Genomic DNA, 24,591 nt, shown 5'->3' with positions numbered 1-24,591 from the left:
TAGTAAGAAACTACCCCCAAATTGAGTAGTTTAGAACAATCATTATTTTCTTACAGTCTGACCATGTTGTGGGGCAGAACTTGGGGCGGTTCTTCCACTCCTTGTTACTCTGACTGGGGTCTCCTGGTGGCTTTCAGGTGGCTCCTGAGCTTGTTTCATGGTTCCAAGACTCACATGACTGGCCCTTTGATAGGAACAACTAGACACGTGAGATTAGTGGAGCACGTCTCCCTCTCCACGAGCCCAGGGCTGCTCAACACTGCTCCAGCCAGCTCGGAGCTCCAGGGTAGAACCTGCTGCTCAGAGGAGAGGACAGGTGTGAAACTGAAAAAGCATGATTCCAGCAAAGCAGCCACAGGCCAGCCCAGATGACACACCCAACCAAAGAAGTGTCCAAATATCTGCAGCTAGATTCCACATGTATTCATTCAGTTCAGTTCAGTTCAGTTCAGTCATTCAGTCATGTCCGACTCTTTGCAACCCCATGAACCACAGCACGCCAGGCCTCCCTGTCCATCACCAACTCCCAGAGTTCACTCAGACTCACCTCCACCGAGTCGGTGATGCCATCCAGCCATCTCATCCTCTGTCGTCCCCTTCTCCTCCTGCCCCCAATCCCTCCCAGCATCAGAGTCTTTTCCAATGAGTCAACTCTTTGCATGAGGTGGCCAAAGTACTGGAGTTTCAGCTTTAGCATCATTCCTTCCAAAGAACACCCAGGACTGATCTCCTAAAGGAATGGACTGGTTGGATCTCCTTGCAGTCCAAGGGACTCTCAAGAGTCTTCTCCAACACCACAGTTTAAAAGCATCAATTCTTCGGCGCTCAGCTTTCTTCACAGTCCAACTCTCACATCCATACATGAGCACAGGAAAAACCATAGCCTTGACTAGACAGACCTTTGTTGGCAAAGTAATGTCTCTGCTTTTTAATATGTTATCTAAGTAGTTTAAATGATACTAAAGCCATAAGAATAGATGAGATTACTAGGAGAGAGAAGTTAGATAGAAAGGGGGTCCAAGGGCTACAGAGAAATCCAGTACTAAGAATTTGAGGCATGGGCATGGTCCAGCCAAGGAGATGAGATGAAGTGACCAATCCCATCAGCAAGAGGAAAACCAGCAGAAGATGGTCTAAACCAAGTGAAGAAAGCATTTCAAAGAGGAGGAATTATTTCCAGAATATCATTTGTTTGCAGTTGGCTCCACACTTGCAGATTTTCAATGACAGTGTCATATATCATATATATACACACCAACTAGATTGAAGGCCATTTATAGTCACACCTAATAAGAACATATTATGTGTTATGTGTTATGTTTTTCTCTCCAGAGAGAAATCATTTTTGGAACATTCAGTATTTCTTATTCTCCACATCTTTCTCCGCCTCTGTCATCACAAATGATTATTTGTAATTGCTTTTGTTTTCTCAAGAAACAAGATCAGTGTGATTAAAAATGGAAAACATTCTAATTCTTTGTCCTGAGGGTTAAGGAAGGAGCAGACTGATTATGAACCATTTGCTCAACTAGATATGAAAAATTACTTCTACTTATTTTTAAATGTTGAATTTACATTGGATTATAGATATGTAATATTCTGGCAACTCATTGGCACGTTACAGAATGAAGCTGCTCTGTGAATATATTCATCATTAGAACATATAGACCACATTTTCTTACTAAACCACCTTCTGTCTCCAATCCTGCCTAAGAAATCTGGCTTTCTGGCTCTCTTAAAAGATAAAGTGTTTTATTTACATCACCTTTCCTGATAAGAAAAAGGGAGAAGAAATAGATAAAATTTATCAGCAGCCTCAAGATATAGACATCCCGTCTCCATTCCTTTGAGCTTTTACTGGACATCAGCCTGCCAGTCTAATAAGGCAGCAAAGTCAACAGAAGTAGAAAGCAAAATATATTGCAGTCTTTATTCCACTGGTAATAACCATAAATTTTAAAATGCAATGTTGGCTATATCGTAAAAGGATTTTCTTGGTCTGTTTGCATAGCTGTATTTTATCCCATTCTGGACTAGTCTAGACTTTTCCAGAGATTCTCATTGTACACCAATCTTATTTACCCTAAAAATCTTTTGCAAAACATTTCTCCATCAAATTGAGCTGTATATATGCCAAGTGGCATCATTGTGTGTACCAAACTATAGGTTCTAACCTACAGTGAAGAACGAGGTAGTGTAATTCCTAGGAGTTGTGTTTTCACACATGTACTTTTTAGATGCAGTGGGACAGAACACTAACTGTAAGTGATCAAGGGCTCATTTCAGTGGCGATGGGTATCTTGTATCTTGCCTTGGTATTGCTGACTCTCGTTCCCGTCCAGTTGCCTGGCCTGCAAACCCACGTGCACCTGTCTCCAAAGCCTTGGTCTGTTTTACGGCCTTCTTCTGGCACTCTCTAATGAAAGCTATAAAAAGAAAATGTTTCGTTTCCATTACAACAGCAGCAAAAATTTCAAGAATGAAGCCACAAAAGTACTGCACCACATCCCAGGTCCTTCCTTAACTGTAAATCTGAGAGCAGTTAGCACCAGACCATCACATCAGGTCAAAGAGCACAGTTTCTGAAACCAAACGTTCTTTAGACTTAACATTTAAATGTGATTATTATGATAAAATATTAAGGTAAGAAGTAAGGTGAACACAATTTCTTAATGCCAGTTGGTGTTTTGATTGGCAAAATTGTTCAGTTACATTTATATCCTGCGCTTCTGGAGGAACCATCTTTTTTATATTAAACTATAAACCCTAAAGATTGGGAACCAAGGTATATTTAGTTCAGTTTTACATAGTCTGGCACCAGGCCACATGGGAGAGCTAGAGTTCTTCTTTTACATTTTTAAGTATTATGATTTTGTTATTGTTCAGTTGCTCAACCATGTCCAACTCTTTGCAACTCCATGGACGCCAGGCTTACCTGTCCTTCACCATCTCCCAGAGTTTGCTCAAACTCATGTCCATTGAGTCAGCCATCCAACCATCTTGTCCTCTGTCGTCCCCTTCTCCTCCTGCCTTCAATCTTTCCCAGCATCAAGGTCTTTTCTAATGAGTCAGTTCTTCGCATCAGGTGGCCAAAGTATTGAGCTTCAGTTTCAGCATCAGTCCTTCTAATGAAAATCAGGATTGATTTCCTTTAGGATTGACTGCTTGGATCTCCCTGCAGTCCAAGGGACTCTCAAGAGTCTTCTCCAGCACCACCGTTCAAAAACATCAATTCTTCGGTGCTCAGTCCACTTTATGGTTCAACGCTCACATCCATACATGACTACTGGAAAAACATAGCTTTCACTATATGGACCTTTGTCAGCAAAATAATGTCTCTGATTTTTAATACGCTGTCTGGGTTTGTCATAGCTTTTCTTCCTAGGAGCAAGCATCTTTTAATTTTGTGGCTGCAGTCACCATCTGCAGTGATTTTGGAGCCCAAGAAAATAAAGTCTGTCACTGTTTCCATTGTTTTCCCATCTATTTGCCATGAAGTGATGGGATCAGATGCTATGATCTTAGTTTTTTGAATGTTGAGTTTTAAGCCAGCTTTTTCACGCTCTGCTTAAACCTTCATGAAGAGGCTCCTTAGTTCTCTTTGCTTTCTGCCATAATGGAGGTGTCATCTGCATAGCTGAGGTTATTGATATTTCTTCCGGGAATCTTGATTCCAGCTTGTGTTTCATTCAGCCCAGTATGTCGCATGATGTACTCTGCACAGAAGTTAAATAAGCAGGGTGACAATATGGAGCCTTGATGTACTCCTTTCCCAATTTTGAGCCAGTTCCAAAAGTTCCAAAAATAGCAAGGAGAGATAAGAAAATCTTCCTAAGTGGGCAATGCAAGAAATAGAGGAAAACAATAGAATGGGGAAGACTAGAGAGCTCTTCAAGAAAATTAGAGATATCAAGGGAATATTTCATGCAAAGATGGGCACAATAAAAGAAATGGTATGGACCTAACAGAAGCAGAAAATGTTAAGAAGAATTAACAAGAATACACAGAAGAGCTGTACAAAAAAGATCTTAATAACCTAGATAGCCACGACAGTGTGATCACCCACCTGGAGCCAGACATCTTGGAGTGCAAAGTCAAGTATAGGCCTTAGGAAGCATCACTACGAACAAAGCTAGTGGAGGTGATGGAATTCCAGCTGAGATATTTCAAATCCTAAAAGATGATGCTGTTAAAGTGCTGCACTCAATATGCCAGCAAATTTGGAAAACTCAGCAGTGGCCACAGGACTGGAAAAGGTCAGTTTTCATTCCAATCCCAAAGAAAGGCAAAGAATGTTCAAACTACCACACAATTGCACTCATTTCACATGCTAGCAAAGTAATGCTCAAAATTCTCCAAGCTAGGCTTCAACAGTACCTGAACTAAGAACTTCCAGGTGTTCAAACTGGATTTAGAAAAGGCAGAGGAACCAGAGATCAAATTGCCAACATCTGTTGTCTCATCGAAAAAGCAAGAGAATTCCAGAAAAACATCTACTTCTGTTTCATTGACTACACTAAATTGTAATGATTAAAAATATTTATTTACTAAAATGGCCACCCACTGTAACCATAATTTGAGGATCGAAGAAGGGAGAAAACAATAGAATATCTATGGTCATGATTCACTTAAAGATATCTAGATCCACTTCATATATAATATTCCAAGTTTTTTTTTAATATAGAAACAGAAATAAGATATTACCATAATAAATACCGCAGTTTTCACTACCCAATTTTTCCCACAGCTTAAAAAACATAGCACATCTGTCTTAGTGGCCACATCCTAAACTCTCACGAAATTTTACTAAACCCCAAGTGAAGATCTCAGACTCAGGCCTGCCAGCCAGTTGAATCCCAAGCAGGTGGAACTTTTAATGGCCCCAACTGTTTTCACACACATAAAATTCCTAAAAAGCCATGGTTGGTCAGTGGCCAATGGAAGGATTTTCCAGCATTTATTAATAGAAATTTTATTGAGTTGAAATAACAAAATTTCCTAACAAGTTGGTTCTATCACTCTCCTCTTTTTTTTTTTTCCCCCCAGGTACAGAGCAGTTGCCTCCTGGAGTCGTGTTCAGGGAATTGGGATTCCCTTGGTCACAGCCATTGAGATTGTCTCCATCTGGATCCTTTCTTTTATCCTGGCCATCCCTGAAGCCATCGGCTTTGTCATGGTACCTTTTGAATACAAGGGTGCACAGCACAGAACCTGTATGCTCAATGCCACGTCGAAATTCATGGAGGTATGAATAGTCTAAAGGAAATTAATTAGGGAGTGGGAGAGGTCTTCATTTACCATCAGCGAGACTTGATATCACTACACTGCCCAGTGTGATTTACGATGCTGTGTGCTGCGTGTGCGCTCAGTCGTTCAGTCAGAGCCAACTCTTTGCAACCCCGTGGACTGTAGCCTGCCAGGCTCCTCTGTCTGTGGGATTTTCCAAGCAAGAATACTGGAGTGGGTAGCCGTTCCCTTCTCCATGGAATCTTCCCAACCCAGGGATCGAACCCAGGTCTCATGCATTGCAGGTGGAATCTTTACTGTCTGAGCCACCAGGGAAGCCTGGTTTACTCTGTTAGTTGAGTGAAATACCGTTAAGTCCCCTACAAATGAGCCCTCAAGTTGTGAACTTTCAGAGATGTGCACATGTGCCTGTAGCCAGCTGTCCTACTGTTCTACGGTGCTTTTTCAAGATACTACACTGTAGGATTAAAAATATTTTCTTTATATTTTGTTTTTTATATATCATTTGTTGTTTTTATATCTTATTTGTGTGCAAAGTACAATAAACCTGTTACAGTCCAGTACTATATAACTTAGCATGTTAGTTCGGTACCCAGGCTGACTTTGTCGGGCTTATGAACAAATTGGATTTATGAACGCTCTTGCAGAACGTAATTCGCTCATCTGTAGGAGACTTACTGTATTATTCAATTGCATGAAAAGTAGATGTTAAGCCAGGGTTTAGCTTCTGGACTAGAACAACTACTCTGTTTTCTCTTTTGTAACTGTAGACACCACTGCTGCTCTGTGCCAAACAACTCAGAATTCTGAAGCTGAGAGAGATTGATGTGTATACATGGAGTGCTATTTGTTTTGAGAATAAGGAACACAGCACAACAATTTCCCTCTGACAGACACGCTGACACTTATTTGATGCTCCTTTGCGAAATGCATGTTTCTCACAAGTTTTTTAAAGGTAGATATACTAATTAAAAGTAGAAGTCATTCTCATGTGTGCTTAGTTCAGATTCTAATATGATATAATATAAATTTTCAGAACTTTTTAAAAAAGCGTTTTAGTGTAACAAATTCAGTTGCTGTTTATTATACCTGACCACATTAATTTTTATGACCAGCTTAATTACATAGCCTACCGTGTAAGGAAGCGTTTCAAATGCATATTTCCTCTGCAAAACTAGTCCCATGAAGACCAAGGAGAAAAACTAAGAGTAACTATTTCTATTTCTCTTAAATCAGCATAATTCAGTGCTTTGATGTAAGTTTCACAAAGTCTGGTTCCACCTTTAATCATTTACAGACAACTTACAGTATTTCTACCTTGGAAAATTCACAAAAATTAGTGGTCTTATGGTTGATCAGTTACCCTGCTTGGAAATTCTTGTTTTCAAATTAAAAGTATTCATGAACAGAGCCAAGTTGGCGACCTTAAAATTAAAGTTTTCTACTGATCTACTGACTTTTTTCACTAAGTCAACATCCACAGTGAAAAACGAACTAGGAGAAGTGCTCAGAATTTCAATTCAGTTCAGTTCAGTCACTCAGTCATGTCCTACTTTTTGCAACCCCATGGACTGCAGCACACAAGGCTTCCCTGTCCATCACCAACTCCCAGACCTTGCTCAAACTCATGTCCATTGAGTCGGTGATGCCATCCAACCATCTCATCCTCTATTGTCCCCTTCTCCTGCCTTCTCCTCCTCCTGATGCCTTCCAGCATCTGGGTCTTTTCCAATGAGTCAACTCTTCGCATCAGGTGGCCAAAGTATTGGAGTTTCAGCTTCAGCATCAATCCTTCCAATGAATATTCAGGACTGATTTCCTTTAGGATGGACTGGTTGGATCTCCTTATACTCCAAGGGACTCTCAAGAGTCTTCTCCAACACCACAGTTCAATAGCATCAATTCTTTTCTGCTCAGCTTTCTTTATACTCCAACTCTCACATCCATACATGACCACTGGAAAAACCATAGCTTTGACTAGATAGACCTTTGTTGGCAAATTAATGTCTTTGCTTTTTAATATGCTGTCTAGGTTGGTCATAGCTTTTCTTCCAAGGAGCAAACATCTTTTAATTTCATGGCTGCAGTCACCATCTGTAGTGATTTTGGAGCCCCCCAAAATAAAGCCTCTCACTGTTTCCAGTGTTTCCCCATCTATTTGCCATGAAGGGATGGGATCAGATGCCATGATCTTAGTTTTCTGAATGTTGAGTTTTAAGCCAACTTTTTCACTTTTCTCTTTCACTTTCAACAAAGGCTCTTTAGTTCTTCGCTTTCTGCCATAAGGGTGGTATCATCTGCTATCTGAGGTTATTGATATTTCTCCTGTTAATCTTGATTCCAGCTTGTGCTTCATCCAGCCCAGCATTTCACATGATGTACTCTACATATAAGTCAAATAAGCAGAGCCACATATACAGCCTTGATGTACTCCTTTCCCAATTTGGAACCAGTCTATTGTTCCATGTCCAGTTCTAACTGTTGCTTCCTGACCTGCATATAGATTTCTCAGGAGGCAGGTCAGCTGGTCTGGTATTCCCATCTCTTTCAGAATTTTCCACAGTTTGTTGTGATCCACACAGTCAAAGGCTTTGGCATAGTCAATAAAGCAGAAATAGATGTTTCTCTGGAACTCTCTTGCTTTCTCTATGATCTGACAGATGTTGGCAATTTGATCTCTGGTTCTGCTGCCTTTTCTAAATCCAGCTTGAACATCTGGAAGTTCACAGTTCACATACTGTTGAAGCCTGGCTTTTACAATTTTGAGCATTACTTTGCTAAAGTGTGGGACGAGTGCAATTGTGCAGTAGTTTGAACATTCTTTGGCATTGCCTTTCTTTGGATTGGAATGAAAACTGACCTTTTCCAGTTTCATGGCCACTGCTGAGTTTTCCAAATTTGCTGGTATATAGAGTGCAGCACTTTAACAGCACCATCTTTTAGGATTTGAAATAGCTCAACTGGAATTCTATCATCTCCACTAGCTTTGTGTGTTGTGATGCTTCCTAAGGCCCACTTGACTTTGCATTCCAGGATGTCTGGCTCTAGTCCAGTGATCACACCATCGTGGTTATCTGGGTCATGAAGGTCTTTTTTGTGTAGTTCTGTGTATTCTCAGAATTTGGGCAGTGTGAATGAGAGATCTGGATACCTCTGACAAAAACGTTAGAAAAGAGGCTCCATGTAATAAAGAACTTACTGATGGATCTTGCTGGGTAAAAGGAAATAGGTTTCTTCACAAGAAAGCATGTCCTTCTTAGCAGTGAAGCTAAAAGTGGCTGCCCTTCAGGCAGGGGCGGGGATGCCTGGAGGGTTGCATAAACAGTACTGAGTTTGAACTGATAATTTTTTGGTCACACCCCTCAGCATGCAGGATCTTACATGCATGCATACTAAGTTGCTTCAGTCATTTCCAACTCTTTGTGAGCCCATGGACTTGAAGCTGCCAGGTTCCTTTGTCCTTGGGATTCTCCAGGCAAGAATACTGGAGTGGGTTGCCATTTCCTCCTCCAGGGGATCTACCCGACTAAGGGATCAAGCCCACATCTCTTACAGGTACTGCATTGGCAGGTGGGTTCTTTACCCCCAGTGCCACCTGGCTTCCCTGATGGCTCAGCCTGCAGGATCTTAGTTGCCTGATTACAGATCCCACCAGCACCCCCTGCATTGGAAGCACCAAGTCTTACCACTGGACTGCCAGGGAAGTCCCATGAACTGATGATTTTGTAGATTTCTTTTCAAGTCGAAGGTTTTAGGCTTCTCTTTCCCCCTGGTCTCTTTTTCTAATTTGATCCCCCTTCTTTTTCCAGTCTTTGCTCCTCAGCTTTGCTCTAACCTAGACTGGAGGGACCCACTCCAGTGTTCTTGCCTAGAGAATCCCAGGGATGGGGGAGCCTGGTGGGCTGCCGTCTATGAGGTCGCACAGAGTCGGACATGACTGAAGCGACTTAGCAGCAGCAGCAGCAGACTGGAGGGAGGGGTTCCCAGGTGGTGTTAGTGGTAAAGAACCCATCTGCCAATGCAGGAGACACAAGAGACACCGGTTCAATCCCTGAGTGGGAAAGATGCCCTGGAGTGGGCATGGCAACCACTCCAGGATTCTTGCCTGGAGAATCCCCTTGGACAGAGGAGCCTGACAGGCTACAGTATATGGGGTCACAAAGAGTCGTCCACGACTGAAGTGGCTGAGGACTCAAACAGACTGGGGGGAGGCCCCGCTGTACCCTTGATGTCATCAGTTCAAAAGAAATGTGTGATCCCATTCTGGACTGGCCTCTGCCAAGGAAGGGGCAGGGGACTCCATCCAGTCTCCTCCAGCAAAGGCCAACTCCCAGGACCCCCACAGCTGCTTCTGGGCTTCACACCCCCACCCGCACCCAGAAGGAGGGGGTACAGAGGAAGGGGCTTCTTCAAGGAGTGTGTGCATTGTGCTTAAACGAAGAGTTCTGATTTTTTTTGTTTGTGTTTTAAGTTCAGTACTAAGATCTTTCTACAGTGGGATGTGAATAGGAAAATATTTGTATAAACAGATCTGAATACGCCAACTCCTTTGAGATTCTGCACTTAACCTGAGGCTACAATTCAGTGGTCTGTGAACTTGAAGGAAAAGGAAATTACATGTTTATTTTCACTAACTTCTAACTGAAATTTATCATTTCCTTCTAATTAACTTGGATGTAGGCAACAAATCACAGTAGTGTTTAACAGAAACATGATGTTGTTTTTTTTCACTAACATATAATCTGGAAATGTTATTTACATTCATCATTGGTTCCATATTCTGATAGAACTCATTAGATCTGTCATTTAATTTGTTAATAAACCCACATATTGTGATACTAGAATTTTCTTTTTCATATTTTTGTTAGCTACGTTTTGATGTAATTTGTTTCCATTGTATTTTATTTCATGCATTTAAAAGCATTATTCTCAACAAACTTATGGTTGCTAGAGGGGGAAGAATATGGCAAAGAGATAGTTAGGGAATTTGGGATCAACGTGTACACACTGCTATATTTAAAATGGATAACCAACAAGGACCTACTGTATAGCACATAGAACTCTGCTCAGTGTTATGTGGCAGCCTGGATGGGAGGGGAGTTTGGGGGAGAATGGATACATGTATATGCAAGGCTGAGTCCCTTCACTGTTCACCTGAAACCATCACAAAATTGTTAATCAGCTATACTCCAATATAAAATAAAATGTGTTTTTTTTTTTAAGTATTAGTCTCAGAAAGAATTATAGTCTTCACCAGAAATCCAAAGGGGTCCCTGACATAAAAATAGTTATGAACCCCTGCCCAGAACTTTTTTTCCTCAGGAACCATTTATAGCATATTTTAATAGACATGTTATAAATGCAGCCTACTGGGCCTCTTTCTATATTCAGAAACTCTCCAGTTTTTCACAGAGCAGTGTGATTATTTTTTACTGTGGGAACTGAGATATTGCAGGAGGCTGCATTATCCTTAGTAAATAAACTATCTGGAGAAACAGCATTAGGAAAGGAAAAGCGTTCTTCCCAAGTTGGTGATTAATTTAGTGGGAGGAAGAATTTAGCTATAATTTTCGAATTTCCATTTTTATGGGGTATTACATTTTCTCCTTTAAAAAGACATAAAACTGAGTAATCCTGATATTTACAAATCCTGTCCACAGGGAGATCAGGTTCAACATGCCTTCAGATAAGCTACTCTGCCTCAATAGTTTCCAGGTGGCAAGTATTAAGAGAGAGAGGAAGGACGTGGTTATTGATGGCTCACACTGGCTGGCTGAGGTCGCATAGCAGACATACCAGACAAAGGGTTAACTCCCAACAAGCAGAGCCCTACAGATAAGCCATTCACAACCTTCGCTCTTTCCAAACAAGACAGGCACATTAAGAACACTTCACCACAACAGTCAGAAGTAAACCAGACACTAGCAAAATGCTGAGAATCACCAATAAAGATACAGATCCTTATGTCTCAAAAGGATGTTTTATGAGCTTTGAAAGGGAATTGTTTTTATTGATGAGGGTTCTTCCACTGTGTAATTCAAACCAACTTTCGTTTATTTAAAATATTAATAATTGTTAATAATTATTAAAATTATTTAATAATTTGGGTAATTTTAAACTTCTTGTAGCTAATTTACAATGTTGTGTTAATTTCTGCTATATAGTAAAGTTATTCTGTTATATATTTTCTTTTTCACATTCTTTTCCATTATGACTTATGAAGGGATATTGAATATAGTTCCCTGTGCTACAGAGTAGGACCTTGTTGTTTATCCATTCTATATATAATAGTTTGCAGCTGTTAATCCAGAACTTCCAACCCATCCCTCTCCCACCCGGCCTCCCACTTGGTAACCACAAGTCTGCTCTCTGTCTATGCATCTGTTTCTGTTTCATGGATAAGTTCATTTGTGCTATATTTTAGATTCCACATAAAGTGATATCGTATGTTATTTGTCTTTCTCTGTCTAAATTACTTCACTTGGTATGATAATCTCTAGCTCCATCTTGTTGCTGCAAATGGCATTATTTCATTCTTTTTATGGCTCAGTAATATTCCATTGTATATATATATATTATATATATATAATATACATACATGGTGTGTATGTATATATATGGTGTATACTGTTGTATATTTGGTGTGTGTATATATATATGTGTGTGTGTGTGTGTGTGTGTGTGTGTGTGTATGTATACCACATTCATCTGTCAATAGACATTTAGGTTGCTGTTATGTCTTGGCTATTGCGAATAGTACTGTCAGAATAATATTAATTCAATTTCTTTGTGTGCTGTTATAAAAAGCAACACACAGCACACAACACACAGCTAAACCAGAAACTACATGTTTGGACTTCTCAGTTTGGTTGAGTTTTGAGCACGACCTCCAAGCCCATTACCACCAGCAGAGAGCATGAATATACAAACATAGCTGTAAGCATGGAGACGTTGAAGCCACCAGAGGCTTTGTGCAGCAAACTTGCCTTATAATGCTCTTCCTCCTCTCTCCCTCCTCTCCTCTTTCCAGTTCTATCAGGATGTTAAGGACTGGTGGCTGTTCGGGTTCTACTTCTGCATGCCCCTGGTGTGCACTGCGATCTTTTACACCCTCATGACTTGTGAGATGTTAAACCGAAGGAACGGCAGCCTGAGAATTGCCCTCAGTGAGCATCTGAAACAGGTAAACCTGATAAGGTCATGACGATCTGGCCAAGACTGGTTTGTCCTTGACAATGAAAGGACTATGGATACTGTGTTTTGCGGATTTAGCCTGATTTCCTAAAAATTAAAATGCTGTCTTACTTGTCTGTATGCCTTGTTTTCTTTAGAGTATTGAGCATTTCTCCAGTGAAGTCAGGATCCGACCTGTGAAACACACGGCCCTGGGGGCAGGGCCCAAATAGAGAGGAACTATTCGTTAATTTTGCCAAGAGTATCTATCAAACGTGTGTTTGTGATTAGTAGTACATTAAACTGGGCTTGGAATTGTGCCAGGATTATAAAAAAAAAAAAAAAGAAGCACATGACTTTCTCCCCAGTAGGCTTTGCAGTCTTGTTGTGGAAATAAAACACAAACATGAGATAATTGAAAAACAGAATCACAAGGTGTGGTAAAAAGTAGCTTGTGCTATAGAAAGCCAAGGAGGACATGAGATAAAGTCATGAAGAAACTGTTCATGCATGAGGAGGATTGAACTGTTCCTGATGGGGGTCTAGCTAGAACACACATGAGTACCATGCATTTGAGGAGTAGGAAAAGGAGACAGACGTCATGAGAGCAACATCTAAGGTATGACTCATGGAAAGAAATGGGATTGGGTACATAAGAAGTCGCATTTTGGAAAGCCTAAAGTCCTAGAAAAAATCGGAACCTGTCAGTAGGAGGATATCTGTTTCTCCCAGGCAGCAAACAGGACGGATAAAGCTGTGAAGCTTCTGTTTGCTGACTCTGTGACACTGGGCAATTGCTTTCTCTCTCTGAACTTCTAGTTTTTTGAAAAATGTATAAAATAATATCTTCCCTTTAAGATATTTATTTATTTGACTGTGAGATCTAGTTTCCTGACCAGGGATCAAACCCAGGCCCCCTGTATTGTGAGTGTCTTAGCCACTGGGTCACCAGGGACGTCCCACCTGCACTTTTCTGTACAAATACTAACTCAATTTTGAGTCTTAAATTTTTTAATGAAATGTATATAATAGTACATCAAAGGGATTATGTAATGCATGCACAGTGTCTGATAGAACCCAGCTGATACTACGTAGTCAGATACTGTTGATATATATTAATTCAAAGAGTAAAACCAAGACTGTGGGTAACTTCAGTTTCAACAAACAAGTATGTAAAGACGACCAGCCACACCAAAAGTCAATATGAGTTGTTGATGGAGCCTGGATAACTGCCCTGTGTGATTGCCATACACGAGCGCCAGTCTTCATCGGCAACTCTTTTTGACCAGAGTACCGATTTTTTTGAGCCTCAATTCATTATCTTAAACTGGACACAATAATATATGAATCAGTATTATTATTGAGAATCAAAGGAATTAACATGCATTCACATACTTCATAAAAATCTAACTGTTATACAAATGGTAGCTATTATCCTTTATTAAAATTTAACAGGAAACTTATCTTGAGAAACTTTAGCATGACATCATCCAGGCATGAAAGTTCAGAGTACTCCAGATGTGAAACATATTAAGCTGTTATTACCTTTCATTCCTGCAATAGAGGTAACTAATTAGAATAGATTTGTGGAAAATGGTGTTTCTGAATGTCGATTTTTGCATTAGCACCACAATTGAGCCTATTCAAGCTATGAGTGACACCTGCTCTGAAAATAATTAAACAGGGATTGGGAGCAATAAGATGCTGCTGCTTCACATTTTCATAGCATTTTTTAAGTTCCCAAAGAGCATTTCCATGTCATTTTGGTATTTGATTCCTCCAAACACGCTGTGAGATAAGCTAGACAGACATGTACCCTTATTATACAGGTGTTTAAGAGACTAGCGCAACCAAATGGACATTAGAATCCAAAACTTGGTCCCCATGCAGTAGACATTCCCTTGCATCCCACTCAAAGGTCGAGCAGGTTCTGACTGCAGGAGAGCAAGCCTAGCTGGGAGGGCTTTGGGGTTGGAGGGTGGCAGGGGGGCTAGCTTAGAGTGAAAACCCTACCACCCCATCCAAGTCCAACATGGCTCTTGATCCTGCTTCTGGTATGTTTTTCTAGAAATTCTCTTCACTATACCTTTATCAGTTAGGGGTTGTGTTTGAATGCTGAGTGCAGAAAATCTTCCCAGGTGGCTCAGCGGTAAAGAATCTGCCTGCCAACGCAGGAGAAGTGGGTTCAATCCCTGGGTCAGGAGGATCCTCTGGAGGAGGAAATGGCAACACTCTCCAGTATTCTTGCCTGGAGAGTCCTATGGACAGAGGAGCCTGGCAGGCTACAGTTTATGGGGTGGCAAAGAGTCAGACACAACTGAGTGACTGAGCACAAATGTGAACAGAAAACCCAAAATAACAGGGAGTAGGCCAAGTAGGGGCTTATCTGTCTCCCGTAGCTTATCTGTCTCCCGTAGCTTATCTGTCATCAGCTCAGTGGTCATGGGACTCAAGAAGCCAGGGTTCTGCTGCTGTGCTCACCTTTCCTTTATTATTGGAAGATGGCAGCTACAGCTCTGCCCTTAGACCTCCTTTCCAGGCAGCCAGAAGGGGAAGGATACAGATCACATTAGCGTGTGTGCACCGGAGGAGTAGCCCCCATGTTTAAGTAGCTTTTCCAGAAACCCCACATGTCTATGGCATTACCACTCTGAACACGCCTGATCTCGTCAGAAACCCCACACAATGGGTTCTACCTAGCGTAATCAATAAGATCTGTGTGCATGAGGAAGCCAGGCTCCTCTGCTGCCGTGACAAAATCAAGGATCTGACTGATAGTAAGGAAAACTCAGAAGGATGGATATTGATTAACCAAATAGCTGACTGTCATGTGGCAAAGTATTAATATTGTCTTTTAAAAAATTATCCTCTTGCAGACTTCCCTGGAGGTCGAGTGGTTAAGACGCCACACTTCCGTGGCACGGGGCTCGGGTTCAATCCCTGCTGAGGGAACTAAGATCCCACATGCCATGTGGCATAGCCTAAACAAATAAATAAGTTTACCCACTTTGAGGATGTGCTCCAAAGAGATAGCCTCTCCCCCAATACGCTCCTCTCTACACTTTCTGTGTACACAAAATGGCCCTTTAAAATGATCCCCCATTCCTGTGGATTAATAAATAAAGGAATCCTTTATTGTTCTCAATACAGTCAGTTTATACATTCTCTGAAGCCATAGCCAGCTAGCTAGCTAACTCAAAGATTAAAGAAATCCCAGTTCTTGGGGCTAAAGCCACAGTTTGTGACAACTGCCCTGAGATCTTTTTAAATAGCTCTATCAATCACGTGGGTTTATTGCAGGCTCCCCCTACTTAATGCTGTATGCCCTGGATTGAACCAGCCTTACCCTTCCAAATCCTGTTTTCAATCACTTTTATTTTGACATTAAGTGATCCCGGTTACAGACAAGTTGTATTTTATGTTCCCAGTTGGGCTTCCTAATGCCATTCCCTGTAATACTCAAATACAGGGCACCCAAATGACTAGCTGCAGATAGTTCGTAACATGGTTTTACTGATCCTGTGCAGACCCCAAAGCATGTAAACCTGCCACTGGAGTCAGGCCAGAATCAGCATGTCCCCGTTTTTCCAACTGTCTGTGCTGATAATTCTTTACCCTCAGGTGGCGCTAAGTGGTCAAGAACCCACCTGCAGATGTAGGCGACAAGAGATGTAGGTTTGATCCCTGGGTCAAGAAGACCCCCTGGAGAAGGAAATGGCAACCCACTCCAGTATCCTTGCCTGGAGAATTCCATGGACAGAGGAGCCTGGCGGGCTATGGTGCATAAGGTTGCAGAGTTGGCCAGAACTAAACTGACTTAGCACGCTCGCACTCTAAAATACAATAAAAAAAAATACATTATTTGCAAACAATGTATCTTTGAAAACTACCTGTCATTAAAAGAATTTTAAAAGCCAAAAAAATCCGAATGCCAGCTTTCTCCAAGATCAAGAAATGGAGAAAACACGTTGTTATTCCTTTTCCTTTTCTGTTTCGTACTCCTATTTTGTTTTCCAAACATCTTTGTAGACTTGTTCATTGTTTGGAAAATCCCATGGATGGAGGAGCCTGGTAGGCTGCAGTCCATGGGGTCGCTAAGAGTCGGGCACGATTGAGCGACTTCACTTTCACTTTTCACTTTCATGCATTGGAGGAGGAAATGGCAACCCACTCCAGTGTTCTTGCCTGGAGAATCCCAGGGACAGTGGGGCCTGGTGGGCTGCCGCCTATGGGGTCGCACAGAGTCGGACATGACTGAAATGACTTAGCAGCAGCAGCATGCCACACAGCTTACAGCATCTTAGTTCCCCAACCAGGGGAACTGGTTTCAGGCTAGATTGAACCCAGACCCTCAGCAATGAGAGCCAAGAATCCTAATCACTGGACCACCAGGGAATTTCCTAGATTTGTCCCATTTTGTTATTATGGTAGGGTCAGTCACCTTGACTAGCATGCTATCATTAATGCAGGTGAATTACCTGTTATGGAGACTTTTAACTAACCTTCCCCTCCTATGTTTGACAGACATACAAATACACAGACATACAGACCCAGTCACAGTGTTGGCTCAACCTCAGCCCGTCCTCCCCTCTGCCCACCATCGAACCTTTGACCTGGCCCTAATAACCAGCCTGAAGCTACCATGCTTCCTGGCAGCTGCCCCAAAAGAATCACTAACAACTCCTTGCTTAAGACAATTGGACTCCAAACCTTATCTATTTTTTTATTTGGCCGCACTATGCTGCATGTGGGATCTTAGTTCCCCGACCAGGGATCGAATTTATGCTTCCTGGAGCAGAAGCTCAGAGTCCTAACCACTGGACCAAGGGAGTTTCCTGGACTCCAAATCTTGATGAGGTAGAGGGTGGTGAGGTGGGCTGCTCTGGCTCTTCTTTGAGTACTCTGTCCCAATCTACTACTTGTTTTTAATTGGAGTATAATTGCTTTACTATGTCATGTGGAAACTAACACAACATTATACTACTTCCTTTTGTGTATCTCCCTTCTCTAGTAGAAAAACACTAAACTTATTGTATTTTTTTCTCTCACTTTTCTTTAGCGTCGAGAAGTGGCAAAAACAGTTTTCTGCTTGGTTGTAATTTTTGCTCTGTGCTGGTTCCCTCTTCATTTAAGCCGCATTTTGAAGAAAACCGTGTATGATGAAATGGACACGAACCGATGTGAATTACTTAGGTATGATCCTTTGTGCTCAGAAGGAAATTGAAGTTTCTCTGATCTCACATTTCTAAGACTTTTACAAAACCACCTGTTCTATACTCACGTGAGCTCTGGAAATTAAATCTTCTAAGTTGATTGTTTTTCTTTAGCTGTCACAGCCCATAACCAACCTTAAAATTCTGTGCAAGCCCTATCAATAATTTTGCTGCTCCCCTCCCGGGTTAAGCAAGTGGTGGGTATATCTGCACATGTCCTGCAGAACTGAAACTGCCATTTAAACAAGGGCTTTGAAAATAATTTTGACTGCTACCTCTGAGAAATGTCTCCTGGGCAAGAAAAATGCTTATTCTAGAGATAAATGCTAATTAGGTTTTAAAACATGATGTTCTAATTTATCTTTTCTATTTCCTTTTGCTCAAGTTTCTTGCTGCTCATGGATTACATCGGTATTAACTTGGCAACCATGAATTCATGTATCAACCCAATAGCTCTATATTTTGTGAGCAAGAAATTTAAAAATTGTTTCCAGGTAAGTATTTCTTTTAGCAAGAAGATCTTTTTCATAATAATTATTGGCATTAATGATTGATTATATGTGATGGTTGTTGCTGTTGTTGTAGTCACTCCAGTTCAGTTCAGTTCATTCACTCAGCTGTGTCCAACTCTTTGCGACCCCATGAACTGCAGCACGCCAGGCCTTCCTGTCCATCACCAACTCCCGGAGTTTACTCAAACTCATGTCCATTGAGTCAGTGATGCCATTCAACCATCTCATCCTCTGTCGTCCCCTTCTCCTCCTGCCCCCAATCCCTCCCAGCATCAGGGTCTTTTCCAATGAGTCAACTCTTCGCATGAGGTGGCCAAAGTACTGGAGTTTCAGCTTTAGCATCAGTCCTTCCAATGAATGCCCAGGACTGATCTCCTTCAGAATGGACTGGTTGGATCTCCTTGCAGTCTAAGGGACTCTCAAGAGTCTTCTCCAACACCACAGTTCAAAAGCATCAATTCTTTGGTGCTCAGCTTTCTTCACAGTCCAACTCTCACATCCATACATGACCACTGGAAAAACCATAGCCTTGACTAGACAGACCTTTGTTGGCAAAGTAATGTCTCTGTGTAGTCACTTGGTCGTGTCCAATTCTTTTGTGACCCCATGAACTGTAGCCTACCAGGCTCCTCTGTCCGTGGGATTTTTCCAGGCAAGAATGCTGGAATGGGTTAGCGTTTCCTACTCCAGGGGATCTTCCTGACCTAGGGATCAAAATTGCATCTCCTAAATTGGAAGGTGGATTCTTTTTTTTTTTTAATCAGATGGTCATTGCTTTACAATATTGTGTTGGTTTCTGCCATACATCTGCCACAAGTATCCATATGTCCCTGCCCTCCTGAACCACCTGCCACCTCCCTCCCCATCCCATCTCTCTAGATTGCCACAGAGCACTGGGCTGAGCCCCCTGTGTCACACAGCAAATTCCTACCTGGCAGGCAGATTCTTTAGTGCTGAGCCACCCATAGGCAATAGTATATAATAGCAAATTCAATTGTTTTCATTTAATTAGAATTCTGTTTTTCTCTTCTGTCTTTTCTCTATTTTTATTTCTAATAGAGTATAAATGCTTTATTAGTTTCTACTGTCCAGCAACGTGAATCAGTGATACATATACATTTTATATATGTATATATCTTTTATATATATATCATATATATCCCCTTTATATATATATATCCTTCCCATTTATATATATATCCCCTTTTATATATATATCCCCCTTTTATATACATATATCCCCTTTTATATATATATATATATCCTTCCCATTTAGGCCACCACAGAGCGCTGAGGAGAGTTTCTGTAGATTCTCATTAGTTCTCTATTTTATACATGGTATCGGTGGTGCGTATATGCCAATCCCAATCTTCCAGTTCATCCTACCACCTCCCTGTCCCCCTTGGCATCCTTAACGTTGTTCTCTACATCTGTGTCTCTATTTCTGCTTTGTAAGCAAGTATTTTTTAAGAACAGCCAACTATGTGTATTAGATATCCCAACAGGCATGGCTCATTCCAGTTGTAAATAGCACTTTCATCAGCTGAACTTTTCAGAAGAGAAATGAAAATCACAATAGTACTTTCATCGGCTGAACTTTTCAAAAGAGAAGTGAAAATTACATTTTGTTACCCAGAAAGAGCGTCAAATTGTCAGCATAACAGAAAAGCAATATATATTCAAACAACATACTCAAAAGTTAAAATAAAAAGAACTAATTTAGTAGCATGCCAATTTAGTATCATGCTTTGAAAAGAAATATTCCAAGTTGAGCTCCAAGGCCAACAGAATAGATTAAACTTATTCGTGCCTTACATAGCCTTAGACTTTTAACCATAGTCTCAATAAAACATAAACTCATTGTTAAGAAAGCTCTTGCTAAATGCTACTTAATAGTATACTTCATAATAGTCTTTTCAAGAAAAGTAAATGTTTATGGCTCTGGAAATCTGAACTAATGTAATTTAATTCAAAATCAGTTTCCTTCTGTTCTTCAGACCTCCTTGTAGCTAAGCCAACACGTGTTCTCCAGAAGTTCCAAGCACTTCTCACTGAGGTATTATTTTTCCAGTTCCTAGAGTGATTTTAGCATAGAATTAGTCCTAAGTGGAATCCGCTGATTTTGGCCAGGATGTTTAACTTCATTTTATGGTGCATATTAGGAAGAGTAGCATAGAGTTCAAGGGTGCAGGATCTGGACGTGAACAGTCTTGATTTACATCCCAGCTCTGCACTAGCTATCTAAAACCAGATCCAAGTGGGGCCACTCCTGCTTCCTCAGTTTGTCCATCAGTAAATCAGATGCTGTATCTGTATCTGTATCAGATACTATATCTATCTCATAAGGTGGAATAAGTGGGTTCGGTGCTTGAGACAACAGAAAGTGCTCGGTATGAGTTAATCAGTATTAGGGAAAGAAGAGAGGAAAAACACAAGTGAATACCTTCGTGACTCCTGCAGTCTAAAAGGGGACAGACAGATATTAACCAGAGAATCACGGGCATCAATAAAACTTGGTATGGAAGTTCTTACTGCCACACTTTGGCAGTCTTTGGGGTCATGTTTACAAGTCATGAAATGCCCTAAGAAAGATTCTGCCATAAGAAATATTGACTAAAATACAGGTCATAACAAATACATTTATGTAATCTGGAGTAAAATCAGTTGCTAATTAGTTTACATATTTTATATATAAATTAAAATTATATGTGACATGTAAATTTATATTACATATAAAATTAGTTTACATACCCCCAGAGGGTAAGGGGGGGGGGAAATCCAGGTATGAACTCTCAGAAATTAAACACAATTTTGACTGATATTCATAAAAAGGCAGCATACCCAGGGGAAAGAGTCCAACAGAGAGAGTCCTGGGTTCTGAGTTCAGGTCTGCCTCTTCTCTAAGCCTCCCTGTTCTCATCCAGGAGGAAAATAGCACCTTCCCCCTAGGGCTGTTTAAGAGCCTCAGGTGAGGTGCCCAGTGAAGAGAGGCACACAGGCAGCGCAGTGGAGGCAGGCCAGGCGCTTCCCAGTCCCTCCCACCCACGCCCACCAAGTCATAGAGAAGTTCCCCCCACCAACACTGCCTTCCTTTCCTCTTTGACTTGGTGAATCAACTAAAACAAGAAACACAGGATCTGTCATTTTGCACTAGAATAAACCATTTAACTTGGAGAAGACTCTTGAGAGTCCCTTGGACTGCAAGGAGATCCAACCAGTCCATTCTAAAGGAGATCAGTCCTGGGTGTTCATTGGAAGGACTGATGCTAAAGCTGAAACTCCAGTATTTTGGCCACCTCATGCGAAGAGTTGACTCATTGGAAAAGACCCTGATGCTGGGAGGGATTGGGGGCAGGAGGAGAAGGGGATGACAGAGGATGAGATGGCTGGATGGCATCACTGACTCGATGGACGTGAGTCTGGGTGAACTCTGGGAGTTGGTGATGGACAGGGAGGCCTGGCGTGCTGCGATTCATGGGGTCGCAAAGAGTCGGACACGACTGAGCGACTGAACTGAACTGAAACCATTTAACTTCTCCCTAGAGATTAAAACTCCCTACTCCAGATTACTGGCAAGGCCCACACTGTCCTCAAACACCTCTGGACATTCACCCCTTGTTGGTGAGCCTCTGTTTCTGCTGGGAACAGGCTGGTGGCCCCCTCTTAATATGAGTCTGTTCCTCCTCCCAGTCTTGCCTCTGCTGCTGCTGTTACCAGTCCAAGAGCCTGATGACTTCGGTGCCCATGAATGGCACCAGCATCCAGTGGAAGAACCATGAACAAAACAACCATAACACAGAGAGGAGCAGCCACAAGGACAGTATCAACTAAACTGAAGGAACAGTTATCAGTGTGCTTCAAGCCCGACTGGAGGAAAAAATCAACACAGCACTGTGTCCCCAGGAATCTGTTCCATCCTTCTCTCACAACTCAGCCCCACCCCCTGGAAAAATGCTTTCCAAAACGTTGAAGGGTTGACTGGTTTATACCCACAAATTCAACGAATCTTACGTCTTTGATTTATCTGATTTACCTATTCTGCATGTTATATTCAGCCCTAAAAAATGGTGGGAGTTGGCAGGGGGAAAGGAGATTGTTCAGTTAAACCAGAAGGATATTTACCACCTTTCCATGAAAATAGATTTTTTCGAGTACATGGCAAACTTTCATGGTGGTTCTGTAGAATGTTCAATAAGACCAGTCACCGTGAAAAAGTTATAGAGACTGTAACAAGATTTTTTTTTTTTTAAGTAATTTTGGTTTTTTGGCCAAACACAGTATGGGCTGAAGTCTCCTTTATTTGAAATATAATTCAGTGCCAGTATTTTTTAACTGCATAGTAGCCTACAGATGATTTGAGCTCATTTACACATATTTTTGCCCCCCAAAACAAATAAAACGGAATTCAGGTGAGAAGTTAGGTTAGTGTTTCTCATGTCACTGGCTTATTTTTTAAAACATAAATTCTCAAGCTTCAGGAGCTTACAGGACTTTAAAGCACAGACTGATATCCATATATGGCAGTTTAATAGCTGCTATGCAAACTTTTTGGGAACCTATATTTTCTTTTTTAATGAGGTTTCATATTAGGAGATCTTGTGCCTATTCTGTTAAATTGAAAAATAATGCTTGACTCCAACAGTTCTGTTTTTCACAAGCCTAGTTTTTTAATGGAAGCATTTTATGTAAAATCAAAATACCATTTACTAAAATTTAAATGTTTGTATCATTTAACTATGTCCAAGACTTTTGGTGAAATGCATAGAAGTCCAGAACAAACCAAGAAAGAAAGGATTGCGTATTTTCAGAGGATTTGGAAATTCTCATTGAGGTTTATTTTTGGTAATAGTAACGTGTATATGTGTGTGTGCAGATATACACATATGTATCGTGTACATATATACATGCATATACATATATACATGTATGTATATATTCCTTTGCTTCCTTTTAAAATGTTAACTGGCAGTGAGACTTTTTTGGTCATTCCTTTTCCACGGAGGAATATGGAAAACATAATTTCAAAGTGGCCAGCTGAGTTTATTGTGTCAATGAAATATAATTACTCCCAGATGCCGCCATGAACTTAAGGTTCTTCATGTCCCTGGGTTTTCAGTATGAACCTAAATGCCTTCCCTACCCACACTCCTCACATGGTCACCATTTCAAAAGGCCTGCAGTGACTTCTGCTGGGCGTTTTCCACGATGTTTACAAACTGTGATTGCAGCAGCAAATCTTTTACTGTGTGTATATAAATATATGTATATATAAACAACTGTAAATTTCTTTTAGCCAATTTTTCTATGATCGTCTCTGTGGAATGTATTCGTGTGTGTGGTATATGCATGTGGTCAGATGGTATGTATGGATTTCATGTAACCTAATATTAACGCCTCGCAGTTGTGCCAAAGCAAACACTCCACATGGAATCTAGGTGGTTGTCCCTCACAACAACCAACCTGTCAGTTTTAATCTATCCATGTTCATAAATCTTGTGACCATGTTACCATTACAAATGGAATGTGAGAGGCCTCATGAAAAAGGATGAGCCAATGGATTTTTGACAATGGATTTGGTGTTTTGGTTGGTTGGTTAGTTGAAAAAAGCAGTATTGGGGGTTGTATTTTTGCTCCTGTGCTGGAGCAAAATTCATTAAAGTCTGAAGTATTATATTGTCCCAGTCCTCAACATGGTGATGAGACTGACAAGTGGGCAAATGCTTCTATCAGATTTCACCAGAAAAATGTCTGATGATACATTAGCTCAGCTGCTTCCTTGGGCTGTATTTCAGAACAGTCGTGTATAAAATGATATCAGGTGCCAGCCGTCCAATTGCAGGCCTCCTTTGTGTGTTAGCAGTCAAATTCCATTAGTCCCCTGGTGCGTCACAGGCAGTGATATAGCCCATGATATAAGCCATAGGTTCACACCACTGTGTTTAGACAGTGGTCCTTTTCTTTAAGATGCTTTGTCTCTTGCATATCCAAAATGCATTTTACAAGTTCAGGAAGTCATAGATTTCTGAACAACCACACGGGCTTCCATGTGCATTTTGTTTATGGACCAGTAAGTGACTGTGGTTGATAAGTAGGAATATTTCCAGTTTCTACGTATATCACTTCTTTCCAAGTAAATCTGTAGAAATGAGCCAGAAGCCACGGCCCTGCACTGGCAGTGGCCCATAAGTACAAAATAAAAGTTTACAGAAGCCTTGTGAGTGTCTCTTCATTTGTATTAATACATAGTTCTATCTAGGAAATGTTTGCTACACAGTGGTTGAAAACCTCTCCCAAGTTAATAGCCAGGTGAGTGGTTTTCAAACAGATAAGTCCTAATTGTACTGTATTCTCAACCAACTTTGTTGTATTGAACACTTAACGCTCCTATTCAATCCTTCATTCACCTTGCCTGTAAATTTTACTGAGCATCTACTATGCACCAGGAG

The 24,591-nt window shown here is 41.0% G+C and overlaps 1 protein-coding gene across 2 annotated transcripts in view; it reads left to right on the top strand.

Moving 5' to 3' along the window:
- The window catches only part of EDNRA (endothelin receptor type A), a 74,280-nt gene extending 49,922 nt beyond the window's left edge, over positions 1–24,358 (top strand). For both annotated transcript variants that reach the window (XM_019977907.2, XM_070769023.1), the window contains exons 4-8: positions 5,047–5,245; positions 12,278–12,430; positions 17,480–17,613; positions 18,019–18,127; positions 21,836–24,358. In XM_019977907.2, the coding sequence (XP_019833466.1) occupies positions 5,047–5,245; positions 12,278–12,430; positions 17,480–17,613; positions 18,019–18,127; positions 21,836–21,976 (736 nt within the window). In that variant the 3' untranslated portion in view covers positions 21,977–24,358. The remainder of the gene's footprint in view (positions 1–5,046; positions 5,246–12,277; positions 12,431–17,479; positions 17,614–18,018; positions 18,128–21,835) is intronic.
- The last annotated feature ends 233 nt before the right edge of the window (positions 24,359–24,591 follow it).

Source organism: Bos indicus, chromosome 17, assembly GCF_029378745.1.
Source record: "Bos indicus isolate NIAB-ARS_2022 breed Sahiwal x Tharparkar chromosome 17, NIAB-ARS_B.indTharparkar_mat_pri_1.0, whole genome shotgun sequence".
Classification (NCBI taxonomy): domain Eukaryota; kingdom Metazoa; phylum Chordata; class Mammalia; order Artiodactyla; family Bovidae; genus Bos; species Bos indicus.
This window is presented reverse-complemented; position numbering and strand designations above follow the sequence as displayed.